The following is a 16,042-nucleotide window of genomic DNA, read 5'->3' as shown; positions in this document are numbered from 1 at the left end:
TTATTTTCATATTTTTTTGCTAACCAAATTTAAGAAAAAACTGAACAATAGAACCGGATTCTAAGTTTATACCAAATGCCCACCTTGAGTGGTTTCATTGGGTCTTATTTTTTCTGTACTTTTTTTGTGAACTGGATTTTTTTGTGTGTACTTCAGTTCATGCTGGTCATCACTGTGTACATGATTGATTAACTTCATATTTCAATTTGCACCTTGTTTGATTAGGAACAATTTAGAGCCTGGAGTGGTTTTATTTTTATTTTTTTGGACGAGTTGGAGTGGTCTTATTCTCCCGAATGGGCTGAGGGATGATTTTTAGATTCTGAAGTTATCTAAAAAACATTGCTTGTGTGCAAGATAAATCAGTTTGACAACACCACTGAGCAATCATTCAATATATTAGCAAAAAAAAATTCTGATCTTATAATCCTTTTAGTTCCTCACTTCCATGTATTTTTCCTTACTAGTAAATGTGTACGTGCAACGCACGATAATTTGTAGGAAATTATTTGCGTGTTATTATGTGATTGGCACTATATTTGGCATGAAATTAACTGCATGCTAAACATATTGAGCTCTCGACATTGAAGCGGTCTAGGTCGTTGGATTGACATGATTTGATGGCCCAGATTAATTAGATCTGTCTATTTGGGTCTTTTTATATTGGTATAGATAGAGTATTTTTCTCCTATGCAGCGTCCACCTGAATGTGATAATGGGATTGTTTTCTTAAAGGACCTAAAATGGTTGTATGTCATGAAATATTTGTTTTCATTCTTCTTTTTAGCTCATTTTTCTATGAATTTTTGTGCACCTACTTTATGTTATACTCTCCGTCCATAATATAAATGTTTTTGCAGGCTACTCCTCCGGTCCCATAATATAAAAGTATTTTTACACTAATGTAGTGTTAAAAATGCTTTTATATTATAGGGACACACTGAGTATATTTGTAAGCTAACATAACTTACAAAAACATCTTATATTATGGGGCCGGAGGGAGTATGTCATGTTCTTCTCACTCAAAGTGGCATAGCCACACGGGTGGGCCAGGGACGTATATAGAAAACTCTGGGTTTTTGCTAGTGGCCAGCCCGTAATCCAGCCTAGACTGCCCATGCAACAACATAGTACAAGACGCAAGTTGGCAAAGACACAGGACTCAAATGAGGCCTTGTCGGTTTCTTGCTGAGACCACCTCTCAACCACTTGAGGCTCGCCAAACTGCGCTGGCCCTCATGTACAACTCTCCACGGGCCAGTTAGCTCGCTTCAGCCACGGAAGAAAAGTTTGCTTGGGTCGCTCGGATTGTTATTTTTTCTTGCTAGTTCTTTCTGTGTTTGCTCATTCATTATTACTAGATGATGCCCCACGCGTTGCTGCGGACATAACTGTCCTAAATACTCTGTATAAACAATCTAGCATCTTGAAAGAGAGCATATAATTCATGGTACCTCGTTCATCAAGTTGATTTACATTTTGTAAATATTAATAATATAGTGGCACTATGATGTCATAAACAAAACAATAATTGGACAATTGACTAAAGTATATACAACAAAAAAAATTGTGCCCAAACCAACACTTGGGATGATAATCTGGCAATTGGAATCACCGGGAGATCACATTGTAACACCGAAACACACATGAACAAACAATTAGTCAAAACAAACTCTGGTATTAATGAAGAGGGAAGAAGAAGGCAAAAATTGTGACAAATGGAAGCCCAATGATGAAGCAAACAATTTAGCATAGCATGTTGATCATCAGAGACAACTCCTTAGCTACATCTTGTATCGTCCTTCAATACTGAAGAGGTGCCACATTAATAAATTTTTTTTGGGAAATTGTGTGATACTAATATACGATCACTCAAATCAGGTGATGAAAGACTTCGTAATATCTTATTATTTTAGCTCATGCAAACTTGATAGAAAAGAGCAGTTTGAAGCCTTGAACCAGAGAAGAATTTGAACTTAAACTCGAACAACCTGATAAAAGGTTTCATCTCCATAATATTCATTTAGCTCAATCATCTGAAATAAGATTGTTAACCACATTATTTGTTCGGGTAAGTGAATCATGTAATAAAATGTGAAGCATGAAGTAAAATGGCATCAAGAAAGAGAGTTCAATTGTACCTAAGCTCAGATATGCTGATGGGGGACTTCTCTCCATATTATTCTTCAACTATACCAGGGCTGAACACTAAAATAGGGGCTGCAAGCAAAGAAACAAATTTCTCTTGAAACTCCCACAAAAAATCTAACGAAAGCTTCAGTATGATAAAAAATACTAAAACCGCAAACTGTATTGAAACCACAATAACCAATCTGATACACGCTAGCAAAAACAAAGAGCAAGGGCTCATTCGGTTTGGAGGAAATCAAAACGTAAGAATTAGGAGTAGTATAGGAATTTGATAGGATGGCACTTGCCATCCTAAGGAATTGACTTGTCTCGTTCCTACGCATAAAATAAGCTTTGAGTGGATGTGTAGTTTCCTCCAAAAACACAGGAAATGAGTAGTATTCCTACGAAATTTCTGTACACATTTCCTACAAACCGAATGCATATATAGGACATTTTCTTTCGAATTCTTATTCCTATGTTTTTCCTATGAAAATCCTTCAAACCGAATGAAGCCTTAACTGATAAGATACATAAGTAATATTCTGGAATATTTTATTCAGTGCTATCAACTATGAACTATCAAATACTCCCTTGTAAAGAAATATAAGAGTGTTTAGATCACTATAGTGATCTAAACGCCCTTATATTTTCAATCAAGGCACCAACTATGACATCCGGTGGCTAAGAGCATGGTTGAACCTCATTGTGTCAGCAGTTGTTTGTAGTGTACTGAATGTGAAATAAGTTGATTAATTGTCCTCCTGAAAAATAATGTTGTGCAGTTGCCTATGGAAAACCATATGGTTACTTGCTGTGAACATGAGCAACTGAGAGGAAACCTGCAAAAATTTATTGAATTTCAGAGCACCAATTCCTTGTGAACATGGTACAAAAGGCGGCCATCTGTCTTGGATACTGCTGGTTGCGGCCATATATCAGCAGGCAAGGGTCCGATGCAGAGCTCTGCTCCTCCATATGTAGACGTAATAATACATACAATATCCAGATCTAGTCAGGTTTTCACATTTCAGAGGATATAATAACGGAATAACACTCAGAAGTACTGTAGTATACAACTACCAATCTACCATATCACTATACCAAATCAAGCCAATCAAAAAAGCAAATTGAGGGAGAGGGAGAATAAGAAGAGATGCTTACTCTCTTCTTCAGGTTGGGCTTGCGGGCATTGATGGCGGCAGCAAGGAGGTGGGGGAGGTGGTCGGACTCGGCGCTCCTCAGGGCCCTTGCAGTAGAGGAACACACATCGCTCGTGCAAGACCACCGTCCCGGTGAGCTGCTCCTTCCCGATATCCTCCCATCGGAACACGAACTCCCTGTTCGGAACTCCGGATGAGGCCGCGTCCGGCGTGTCCGAGGCCGTCGACGTGGGCAGGTCCCGAAGGAGAGCAATGACGCGCATAGGCTGATTTGCTTGCGCTCCTCGACAATCCGGGTTGACAGTAATGGAACCGCTGCTCGACCCACGTCCCATCGCCCTGCAGTCGAGGAGAAGAGGACGAATCAGGGTGGGCGGGTCACGGGTGGCACGGGCGAAGCGGGAGGTGTGCAAGGGGGTTGGACGTGAAGATGGGGAGGGTAGAGGAGAAGGCAAAGGTGCCGATGTGACCTTTTCACTGGCGTGAGTTAATGGGGATTGAAGAAGATGAAGTGGGGTAGGAGTTTCCGTGGAGATGATAGGAAGGAGAAGAGACGCTGAGATGGGAAAAACTTTGGCATGTACTGTAGAAGAAAATAAGCGGTCTGTTGCATGTTAGCTTCACATTTGCATGCTAGCTAGTAAATGCGATGGCAAGGTACTACGTCGGAAAGAGAGAGAGAGAGAGAGAGAATTGATGAAAAGATGTACATGTGGCATGCATGTTGGCCCTGTTTGGATCCATGGGTTAGAGTTAGTTTGGGTTAGTTTGGACTCAACTAACTCAAAAATATTCAAATAGGAGGGTTAGTTTGGGTTAGATGCATCTAACCCATCCAAAAAATCTAACCCATCCAAGAGGTGCTTATTTAGGTTAGTTCTTTTTGGGACCACAAAAAAACACATTTTTCTCTCGCTCTTCCCGCAGGAGATCCCTCCCCACTTCCTCGAAGCTTCTCGTCCTCTCTCTCCTTCCCTCTCGCACTGCCCGTGAAGGCGTCTCGCCGAATCCGTGCTTCATCTAACCCTGCCATCCAAACACCTCTCTGGCTAGAGTTAGTTCAGGGTTAGAATCTAACTCTAATCTCTAACTGAGTTAGAGTATCCAAACAGGGCCGTTGTTGTGGATAGTGTGTATGTAGAGAGAATTGGTTATAGTGGGGATCAACTTTTTAAGAATGTAAGATTTGATAGATTTGGTAAAACTTCATGAATTCTAACATTTTCTTGAACTTGAAAAAAAATTCATTTTTAAAAAATCATGATTTGAAAAAAGTTCAGGAATTTAAGAAAAGTTCATGGTTTGAAAATAAGTGCACTGATATGGAAGAAATGTTTGTGAATTTTTAAAATCATGGTTTTTAAAAAAATTCAGATGTTTGATTTTTTTTACAAATTTGGAAAAAAATCAATGGATTTGAAAACAAATTGCGAAATTTGATTTTTGTAAATGAAAAAGGAAAGAAAAAAGTCAAAAACATGAGTAAACAACGAGTAGAAAACACACATAAAACAAAAAAAAACCCCGCTTGGAAGCTTCTAGAAGCTTCAAAAATGGTCTGAAGCTTCTAGAAGCTCCCCAAAACAGGTTAGGAGGCTTATGCAAACAACAAACACCAAATCCCTAGATGGGCTGACCCATTAGAAACGAAGGTGATCTGCAAGCGGCGTATGGCCAGGTTTTTCGTGTAGAGATAGGCTTATGCAAACAACAAACACCAAATCCCTAGATAGGCTTTTTCTTTCTTCCTGCAGCAGCACGATGCTACGTTTGCGTTGATGGTTTCTGCAAGCGGCGCATGGCCAGGTTTTTCGTGTAGAGATGCATGCGCTCAATTGCACAACATCGTGCAGAGAAGTTACAGAGGGAATGTTCATTCGTTGTAGTTTCCGTTTTGTAAAGATAGTGTCCTGTACACATCTATATTACGATGTATTACGGACATGGTGTTTTGGCTCCCGGCCTAGGAATGGATAATAAATTTGTTTAAAATAGTAAAAAGAATTAAAAAAATCCAATTTTTGTGTGGTTAAAGATGCGTGAGTGCGTGATGTCCGTGCCAAATTTTAGCGCATTTGAACATCTGAATAACTGTCATAATGAAACATAAATTTAGGGTATGTGAATTTTTTTACTGTTTGTGCACAATTCAGACTGATTTTGTTATCTTTGCTAAGAGCTACTCAGAACTCCAAATGCGCTAAAAATTGGCATGACCTCACACACATAAAAATCTTCTATACAGAAAAAATTTATTCTTTTAAAAAATCTTGTATTTGTTTTGAATTTACTATTCACCAGATGCAAATGAGCCTGGTTCCGAATTGGCTACTCAGTATAGAATATACAAAGAGTAAAAGAAAATAACTACAAAAATAAGCATGCATGTGACCTTAATGTTGGCCGGGTTACCGAGTGCCAAATTAGTAACCTTCCGCCAACGTGTGATACAGTAATAAAGAACGTTAATAAAGCTACATCTGAAACAACTACATAATTCGCAGCCTTCCGTCGCCTTAATGAAGCTGCACCGGCTTTAGGAGCTTCCGCCAAATATAAAGCTACTCTTGCCAAATGCTATGCTAATCAGCAGCCTTCGGCCGTGTCCTATTCTCTGTCCATGAATAAATGTACATCTATATTTTATGTTATGTAATTTTTTTAAAATTTTAACCTAATTTATAAAAAAATAGTAACATATATGACATCAAATTGATATGTTATGAAAACTAGTAGAATGTCCGTGTGTTGCTACGGGCTATAATGCATATAAATATAAATAAGTTACACAACTAATTAAGGTGGTCTTCAAGGTTAAAGCTCATTTTTCCCTTATACGTCCAAGCGTGTTCGGACATCAAATGACAGCCTCATCGAATTCAACTATCTTTACCGTCCGAGCTCTCACAAATCTAGATTATGTAGGGAGAAATATGGTTGTCGTGTTATCTTCAACGGGCTCCCTGAATTCAACTGTCTCGACCTTCCTTTTTTCTAGACTGTCCCCTTCCCACTCAGTTTCACGCCGTAGTAGGACATTTCTCGCTAGAGCTCTCTCTTCTAAAACCGGATGATGCCCACCTCATCTTTGCCATGGTGCCCTTTCTCCTTCACATCATACTTTCCCACGGATGGCCAATGAGGAATCCCCCCACCAACCGCCCCACTTTCCACCTTGATCCCCTCCCCACGTGTTTGTGTTGATTCGCCACGGCCATCAAGAGGGAGGACGCAAGCGTCACCCATGACGCTCCCGGGCAAAGAAGCCAGATCCGATGTCTTTTAAGTTGTTGCCACATTATCACATACAATTGAATGGCATGCATTACCATGAAACAAAATACGATGTTTGTAGTTGGGCATTTAGCTGATACACCGCTATGTCCTTTATCTTGACCAAAAAATTATAACTTGACGAAAAATATATATTTATAGGTACAATCATGCTCATTTCCCATTGCCATACTCGTGTAGAAGCATGTTGGGCACATCACCTGGAAGGCACAAAAACGATAAATTATAATAGTCTGGGTACTGAGCACACGTATACATATTGTTTTAGTCTACAGTGACTCCCAACTTGAGTATGAGACCATTTGTTTCTACAGCTTCAAAATAGAAGGAATTTCTTCCAAATAGAAATAGCTAGCACGAACTCTCAATACAATGTTAGTATCTACACAATCCTCGATACCATTAAGGATAAATATTATTACAGATCCCAGAGATCGACAAGTAGTATGATCCTTACAAAAAAAAACTACTCCCACCATTCCAAAATAAGTGATTTAGTACAAAGTTGTTTACTTTCGCAAGAAATAATTTGAGATTTCAACGGTCAACCAATACAAAAGGCATGCTTATGTTGCACATTCTCGGATAAATTTGCATAACTATTAATCTAATTTGAGACTACAATTGATGATGGTTGGGAGCTTGGAAGTGTGTCCAAGGCACATTACGGGACAAAAGTGCAACTTTATACCTGGTAATAATCATGATCATAGAAGCCTGCTTTCATGAAGGGAAATGGACATAGTACCCAGCCGTTTACATGGAAATTGCTTGCTGTTTATGCCCTGCAATGGTAATAATCATTGATTTTTGGGAAATTGCTTACTGTTTAGGCCCTTCACGCGGCCGTTTCCGATGCTACCCCGACGTCCTGGCTATCCTGCATATCGATGGCTATCCTCCATCACCTTCCTACAATCAAGCTCCGGTGATCACTTCTTTGGAAATTAATCAGGTAGAGGGTAACTTTTTAATCGAGGAGGAGGATGGCTCTTTTTTTAACCTAAATCTTGCTGAAGGAGAGGACCCAGTAATTCAGTTAGCTTCTCCTGATGAAATCTTGGCAGTTCAAAACAAGAAAGATGACCAAAGCTCCTTTGTTGATGAGGAAATTGAAATCCTGGATTGCTCTTCAGATACCTCTTCCAAACCTGACTCTGCAAGTAGGGCTGTTACATGCTCTTCTACCTCAAATTCTTCAGCACCACCAGGGTTTAATGTCAAAGGGAGATATTTATCTAATTACCCTCATGATGACTTTGTTGCAGATTCTGGCAGTCAAGTTGTGGCTTGTTTTTCTTCTTGGGAGAAGCATTTCTCTGTGGGTTCTGAAGGCCACATAAATGTTCAGGTACCTTATGACTGGGTGGATTTTATTTGATGTGCACTTTTGATTCCTGATAAATTTGAGTGGGCCAAGATGTTCTTGTTGTCACCTATGTGGTCTATTATTTGTGAAGGGTTTCAGAAATCTCAGCATCTTGCTTTCTCCATTACCCCTACTTGTCCTGTAACAGTGGCCCCCCTCTTGCTCTCAGTTGCAGGCTCCTAGTTTGGAGGAAACTCAGCCTATACCTGTTGCAGAGGAGGTCAGCTTCTGCAGTCCTGTTGCTGTCAAGGGCAAAAGAAAAGACAGGGTGCCTATAGTGGAATCTGAGGTAAGAAGAAGTGAGAGATTGCAGCATTTACATAAGGGCTATAGGAAGAAAACCTGTCATGATAGCAGCTGTATGGCATGTACTGCTAAACCTCCTGTATGCAACTCAAAAATAATTAAGAATCTGAACTCTTCTTATTGCAAGGTGGATCCCAAGATCTGCTCTAAAGAAAACCTCTTGCAGAAGAAAGTCAAAAGAGGAGGAAAGCCACCAGCATGGAAAGATTGAAGTCTTTGATAGCAATATTGGGAACCTTTGTAGTTGCCATTCTTTTGGTCCTGAATAACACCTTTTTTAAGTCTCATGCTCCTGGAAATGCACCTGAACTTTATTGTAATGAACTCTCTCTCTGTTCTCTTGACTTCTCAGAGAACCTTCAGATTGTGGGACTGTAACTGGATTGAGTGTCTGTCCTATCTTAAGGGTTTCCGTTCTGCTTCTGTTCTTGCTTTCTATCTGTTTGTTCTGCAATGAATAGATCCTGGAATATTTTGAACTGGAATGTGAGAGGTATAAACTCAAGTGACAAGTGGCTTGCTATATCTAATAAAATTGAGGAATCATAGTGCTCAGTTATTTGTCTGCAAGAAACCAAGAGAGAGACTTTTGATAGTTCATATTTGAGAAAAAATGTCCCAAAAAGAATTAATAAATTTGACTTTACTCCTTCAGTTGGGGCATCTGGGGGTTTGCTTGTGGCATGGAATGATGCTATGTTTCAAGGAGAATGCTTGTTTAAAAATGATTTCTCCATTTCAATTAGGTTTAGTTCAGTTCACACAGGGGATTCTTGGATCTTGACAAACATTTATGGTCCATGTGATGCTGAAGGGAGACAAATTTTCCTAGTCTGGTTCAAAAACATACATATGCCTTTTGACACTGATTGGATCATTACAGGGGATTTTAATTACATTAGATACCCTTCCAATAGAAATGATGGAGCTGGAGATATAAATAATATGATGGATTTCGATGCTGCAATCAGTCAATTAGCTTTGGTTGAAATTCCTTTGAAGGGGAGAAGTTTTACTTGGAGCAACATGCAACAAGCCCCTCTGCTGGAAAAAAATTGATTGGGTGTTCACCTTTGAGAATTGGTCCTCACATTACCCCAATACCCTGGCTGTTCCCTTGGCAAAACCTATTTATGATCACTGCCCCTTTGTTGTCCAAATTGGTACTAGTATTCCTAAAGCACAAGTTTTTAGATTTGAGAATTTTTGGCTTCAACTTCCAGATTTTCAGGAGGTAGTAAAGACCATTTGGCAACAACCCATTCAGGCCAGTAACAGTGCAAAACTCATCACTGCCAAGTTTAAAAGGCTAAAGAAAGGTCTAAAATTTTGGAGTAAGAGCATTTCACATCTGGCTCTTAGCATTCAGGCAACCAATAGTGTTATCTTGATGTTGGATTACGTTGAGGAATTCAGAATGCTCTCAGATGTGGAACAAAATGGTAGGGATATGTTGAAAGAACATCTACTCAAGTTGTCGTCTTTTCAGAGTATTTATTGGAGGCAAAGAGCAACAATTAGATGGGTGAAATTTGGAGATGAAAACTCAAAGTTCTTTCAGGCAAAGGCTACAATTAAATACAGACACAACTTCATTCGGACACTTATCAATGACCAGGGGGTTAAAATGACAGAGCATCATGCAAAGGCTGCAATTCTTTGGTCAGCATTCAAGGAGAGATTGGGACAAACTAGTGAGATTTCAGATCTTCTAAATCTAATAGACCTTATTCACAGAATTGAGGGATTAGAGGATTTACAAGTTCGTTTCTCAAAACAAGAAATTGACTCTGTGGTCAAAAATCTTCCTCTTGATAAAGCACCTGGACCAGATGGCTTTAATGGTTACTTCATTAAAGCCTGTTCGAGCATCATTGCTGAAGATTTCTACAGGATGATTAATGATTTCTATCATGGAAATATTTCTTTGCAGAGCATAAATGCTTCTTTCATCACTCTCATTCCTAAGAAAGACAATCCTGTCATTGCTAATGACTTCAGGCCAATTTCTCTTCTCAACTGCTCCATCAAGATCATAACCAAGTAGCTGGCCAACAGACTTCAGACTGTTATTCTCAAAATGGTGCACATCAACCAATATGGTTTTATTAAGAGCAGAAACATTAATGACTGTTTAGGGTGGGCCTATGAGTACTTACATCAATGTCACCAATCTAAGCAGCCTATTGTGCTCCTCAAGCTAGATTTTGAGAAAGATTTTGATCTTCTTAATCATAAAGCTATTCTTGCAATACCTCAAGCTAGAGGTTTTGGAGAAATATGGATGAAATGGATCTCCATGCTCCTTTCTTCAGGCACTTCTTCTGTCTTGCTAAATGGAGTGCCTGGGAAACTTTTCCATTGTAATCAAGGGGTCAGACAAGGAGACCCTGTTTCCCCTTTGCTATTTGTGCTGGCAGCTGATCTCCTGCAATCCATACTCAATGAAGCCATGCATAATCAGCTAATTAGTCCTCCTATAGTAAGCCAAGCTTGCCCTGACTTTCCTGTGATTCAATATGCTAATGATACAATCCTAGTTCTGCCAGCCGATGTTAGACAAATTGAGCAAGTCAAGAATCTCATCTTACATTATTCTGCCTTCACTGGACTGAGAGTTAATTATGATAAATCTTTCATGGTGCCACCGAATGTCCCTGACTCACAAATCAACTCTTTGCTTCATGTTTTGGGTTGTCAGCAAGGTCATTTCCCCTTCACTTATTTGGGTCTTCCTCTTGGCACATCAAAACAAAAAATTGAAGATTTCAACCCAATGATGCAAAGAATTGAAAGAAAGCTTTCTGGCTGTTCCACTATGTTATCTTATGATGGAAGGCTACTGCTTATCAAATCTGTATTTGCATCACTGCCAATCTTCTTCATGAGCTCTCTAGCTCTCCCAGTAGGAGTTTTGCAGCAAGTCACCAAATACTTGAGGAATTTCCTTTGGAGGAAGTTTGGGATGGAGGACAGAGGAACAACACTTATTGCTTGGTCCAAGATTTGTAGGCCAAAGAAGCAAGGGGCCTTGGAATCCTAGATATCTCCCTACACAATAAGGCTCTTCTAATGAAAAACCTCTTTAAATTTCTTAATAAGGAGGATATACCATGGATTAATTTGATCTGGGAGAAATACTATCATTCTGAACCACCAAGAGGAAAAGTTGAAGGTTCCTTCTGGTGGAGATCTCATATTGCCCTCCTTGAGAGATTCAAACAAATAAGTAGCTGCTCCAATAGGTCTGGACAATCTATTCTCTGTTGGACTGACAGTTGGATGGAACAGAGTCTCCAAACTATGCTCCCACATCTTCACTCCTTTGCACTCCATGAGGACCAATCTGTTCTCACTTTCTTTCAGGAGGAAAATTGGATTGATCAGTTCCACTTACTCTCTCTGTTGAAGCATTTGAGGAGTTCAACCAGCTTCCCATTTTGGCTCCAACCTTAAATCCACATGTTAATGATAAATGGAGCATCATTGGGGCTACATGCAGACCTTCTGCAATTCATATTTATAATTTGCTTCTGGAAAAGCATGAGGAACATCCCTTTTCAGCCTCATTTGGGATAGCTCCAGCAGACTCAAGCACAAAATTTTCTTCTGGCTGGTAGCTCACTGTAGAATCAACACCAGGGCTCTTCTCCTAAGAAAAGGCATGCACCTTGATGATATATATTGCCCAAATTGTAATCAGCAAGCAGAAGAGACTTCTATGCACTTATTATGGGACTGCAGTTTTGCACAAGATTGCTGGAATTCTTTGATTCCAAATAGAAGTAGAGGCACATCAGTTTATGAGGACACCATCTTGGCCACTCAGCTCCTCCCAAAACAATTTGCTGTTGAAATCATCATTTTAGGTTGTTGGAATATTTGGATTCAGAGGAACAATATAGTTTTCAGAGCACTTCCACATTCGGTTCAGTCTTGGAGATTCCACCTCAAAAAAGACTTAAAGCTCCTTAGACATAAGATCAAGCAAAAGTATGTCACTCGATTTTCCCAATGGATAGACCATAATATGTAAACATGGGTTTTATTCCTAGAGCAGGCATTGGTTAGCATTCTAGCTTTTATTCCTTCTTTCCCTTGGGGAACTGTAACATATTTGTACTATATTTTCTTCAATTGATTTACCGTAGAACATTTTGTTCTACGGTGTTGGGTAAAAAAAAAATACATGTTGAACTCTATGGCGCCATCACAGTTTCGACGTGGCCTCACCCCGCCAGTAAAAAGGCTGCTGGCAAACCCTTGCCTCACATTGCCAAAACCGATCACAAGTACTTGAACAAGTTGTTAAAAGAAAAGAAAACTATACTGTCTAATAAAAGGTCTGCACATCTGGTTTATTATTTGCACATACCAGTTACGTACAGGCTAAACTCCTTAATGAACAAAGCTGAAGGGTGATCGTAATTAAGTTTGTATGTTGTTTTCTCCAGTCAACTCCCCTAAAAATATGAACTGGCAAACACAGGACCCTATAAACTATAGAAAGACACCATCTAATGCATGTGACCACCAGGCTAGGTACTGTCCCAAGTGTTCTCTGAATCGCAACTTATACAAACATCATCAAAGTAGTGGAAAAGTAAGATTACCAGACCTACAATGCTTTGATCCGGCAAACATGACATTTCAGTGATGTCCCATTAGTGGTACCCTAGAACGGCTGCAATGTAGACGTTGACAAAGACTGCACATATTGCCGGCGGCATGGTACCCAGCCTTGAAAACTAAGTTGTCAAATAGGCGGAATCTCTTCCAGGATAGCAGCAGTACCTCTTATAAAGCAAATTATGTACCTCTCGCTAATCATCAACTACCAATTTGTATCGTCGAGTAAAAGAAATTACTGTACGCTCGAGTCTTCCCTCTGCTTCCATCTACATCACGAAGCCAAAAAAATGAAACCTACCAAAGTCTAACCCGTGACAAGCAATGTCAAACCTAAGTAAAAGCAGATAGATAGTTAGAAACTGAAACGTAATATCTTTGAAACCATGTGGAAAACTCGTGACAAGGCATATGTAAACTTTGCTCCATGAGCTGGATCAATCAAATAGTGGAACTGTCAAAGACTGACAGACAAATGACAGGTTTGGTAGCGTTGAAAAAAATCGGTGGTGGGGTGCAGACCTCGTTCGATCGACTTGAAGGAGTAAAACGAACGAACGAAACGACGTACGTACTGAGACATTATGAGTAGAGATACATTTCAAAATAAATCTAGTGAAACTAATTTGGTGCCATAAATACAGCTACTTTTTCTTATAAAGTTGATCAAAACATTTTGGGAAATGTCTAACAGCTCCTGGGTGCCCCTACACCCTCATGAACAGTAAATTCATATAAAATTGAAAAAAAATCAAAAAAATCTGAAACTTTCAGGGATCAATGATTATCAAGGGTTTGATGTTCCTGGAAAGTTTTAGCAATAAATAACCTTCGTGGAGCCCTCACAAAAAAACAAAATCACTGCTAAAAAATGGATATAAACTTTGAAACATGATTTTGTTTTTTTATTTGAGTGCTCTTTGAATGTTATTTTTAGCTAAAACTTTGCAAGATCATCAAAAGTTTCATGATGTTTGATGTCCCAACGTTTCAGATTTTATTGAATTTGTTTTGAATTTACTGTTCATAAAGGGTGTAGGGGCACCCGAGTGCTGAAAATCCTATCTCAAACATTAAAACTTTGACTTAGGACAAAAATTAGATGTACATCTATTCGCCGACGGAGGGAGTACATGTTAGTGGCTTACGTCAAATAGCAGAAAATTAGCAGTGGCCTTTCATCATTCGGACTACATGGCGTCAAATAGAGGATACGCGGTGGCTTTTGGTTCATTGGGCGGATGTCTGGACCACGTCAAAGGCCTATGGTTTGCTTTTGGTTTGCAGTAAAACGGATGCGTGAACAAATACGGGTCCATGTTGGGCTTGTACCGCTCGGACAACTCGGTCTGAACATTTCGAGATGGTTTAAGGGTCCTGTAGATACCCTTACACTTTTTACAGTGAAAATTAGCAACTCCACATTCACCAACCAGAAAACAAAAGGATAGGAATTGCACAATAGAACATACGTTTTCCTCTTCGATTAAACACAATGATTCGGCACTGTTATACTTCAAATCAAATACAAGTGACGACGCAGTTCAGCCGTCGATGAATTCCTGATTACATTATCAATCCGAGGAATGCTAACATAGAGACAAACAAAAGGATTCCTAAGAATGCCATAGTTATAGCTACAACCTGTCGAAGCTCCTTGGCGTTGCCGCCGGCACTGCTCGCCCTGGCCACGTCTTGGCCAACCTCGCCGTCAGTTTCCTCTTTCTCCTTCTCCTCGTACTCGTCGTCGTCGTCGTCGCTGCTGCCAGTCTCCTCCTCTTTGACATCGTCGTCGTTCTCCTCCTCTTCGTCGTCGTCCTCCTCCTCTTCGTCGTCGTCCCCCTCCTCCATGTCAAGAGGTCGCGGAGTAACAAGGAAACCCTCGAACATAACGATGACCGCGTCGGCGCCAGGGCCGGCGTCGGCATCATCATCGGCATCTGCGTCGACGTCTGCGCCGGTGTCGGCATCGGCGTCCGTGTCTGCTTCGGCGTCGGAATCGCCTCCATGCGGGACCGCGTGAAAGCAACACTCCTTGCCCATCTCCAGCCGCACCGGGGTCTGTAGCTCCACGCGGGGGTTCTCCGCCGACAGCAACACGCTAACGAGGTCCCGCGTGTCGTCAGTATGGACGCGGGCGTCCACGGCGCCCTGGCCGACAGCGCTCTCCGAGTCGAGCAGGTAGACGCCGGTGACATAGATGGGCTCGCCCGGCCTCGGGGTTAACTTGTACCTAAAACCGCTCTCGAGGGGCAGGCCCCAGCGGAGGTACCGGCGCAGCATCTGGTCGTCGTCCACGGCCATGGCAATGCAGACGCTCGATCAAAGTACCACCTGCAAATACGCGGTTGATGGGGTGGCTGGCATGTACGTATCTCCTGTGCTCCTCGTGGCTGAAGCGCTTGTTGTGTGCATTGACGCCGTGATTCCTCCCGTGCTTATATTGATCGGGGACTTACCGAGTCCGACTTGGTAAGTTGGTATGGATTGGGTACAGACAAGACGATAGAGCGGGCGATTCCGATTTGTACCCGGGAGGAAGCTTTTTTTTTTTTTACGGGAAGACCTTCATGGCTACTTTTATTCATCTCAAATCAAACTTATTATTAGCTCGGCGCCAAAGACATCAACTTTGGGGGGCCGCCGCGCCAGCGAGAGGTTTCCCCCAGAAGCATACCCAAACGCCAGATCTGGCTATCCGGCACCACGCGACGATGGACACCGCCGCCAGAGACCAGCGCCGGCACGGATCGGAGCAGATCGGGCAGGCACCGAAGCTTCACCATGGAGCCTGGCGGACTGCGAGGGGCAGCCGCTGCACCATCGACCGTGACCTCCACGCTGTCCACACAGGCGTGGGAGGCCACCCACCAGCACCCACTGGCGCCGCCGACCAGGGCCGCTGCTCCGGGGCCCGCAGCCCTCCATCCGAGGAGGAGGCGCCAGATCCCCGCCTCATAGGAGGCGACGCGGGGGGGGGGGGGGGGGGGGGCTTCCCAAACTCTTTTAGTAAACTACGACAAACATTCAGAATTGGTGCTGCTACTAATCCATATCCTTTGTTCTTATTCAGTGCTTCCACGACGATCAAGCTGTCCGAATGTATCATACCTGATTACATCAATAACCGCAGACGAATAATATTCCTTGC

The 16,042-nt window shown here is 41.4% G+C and overlaps 1 protein-coding gene across 1 annotated transcript; it reads right to left on the bottom strand.

The window, feature by feature from the left end:
* Window positions 1-14,457: 14,457 nt before the first annotated feature.
* On the bottom strand, window positions 14,458-15,195 carry LOC147960963 (uncharacterized). The gene has a single exon (XM_087533605.1). The coding sequence runs from the start codon at window positions 15,193-15,195 to the stop codon at window positions 14,458-14,460; it is 738 nt and encodes a 245-aa protein (XP_087389731.1).
* Window positions 15,196-16,042: the final 847 nt, after the last annotated feature.

This window comes from Triticum urartu, chromosome 7A (assembly GCF_056163025.1).
Source record: "Triticum urartu cultivar PI428250 chromosome 7A, HENAU_Tu73, whole genome shotgun sequence".
Taxonomy (NCBI): Eukaryota; Viridiplantae; Streptophyta; class Magnoliopsida; order Poales; family Poaceae; genus Triticum; species Triticum urartu.
This window is presented reverse-complemented; position numbering and strand designations above follow the sequence as displayed.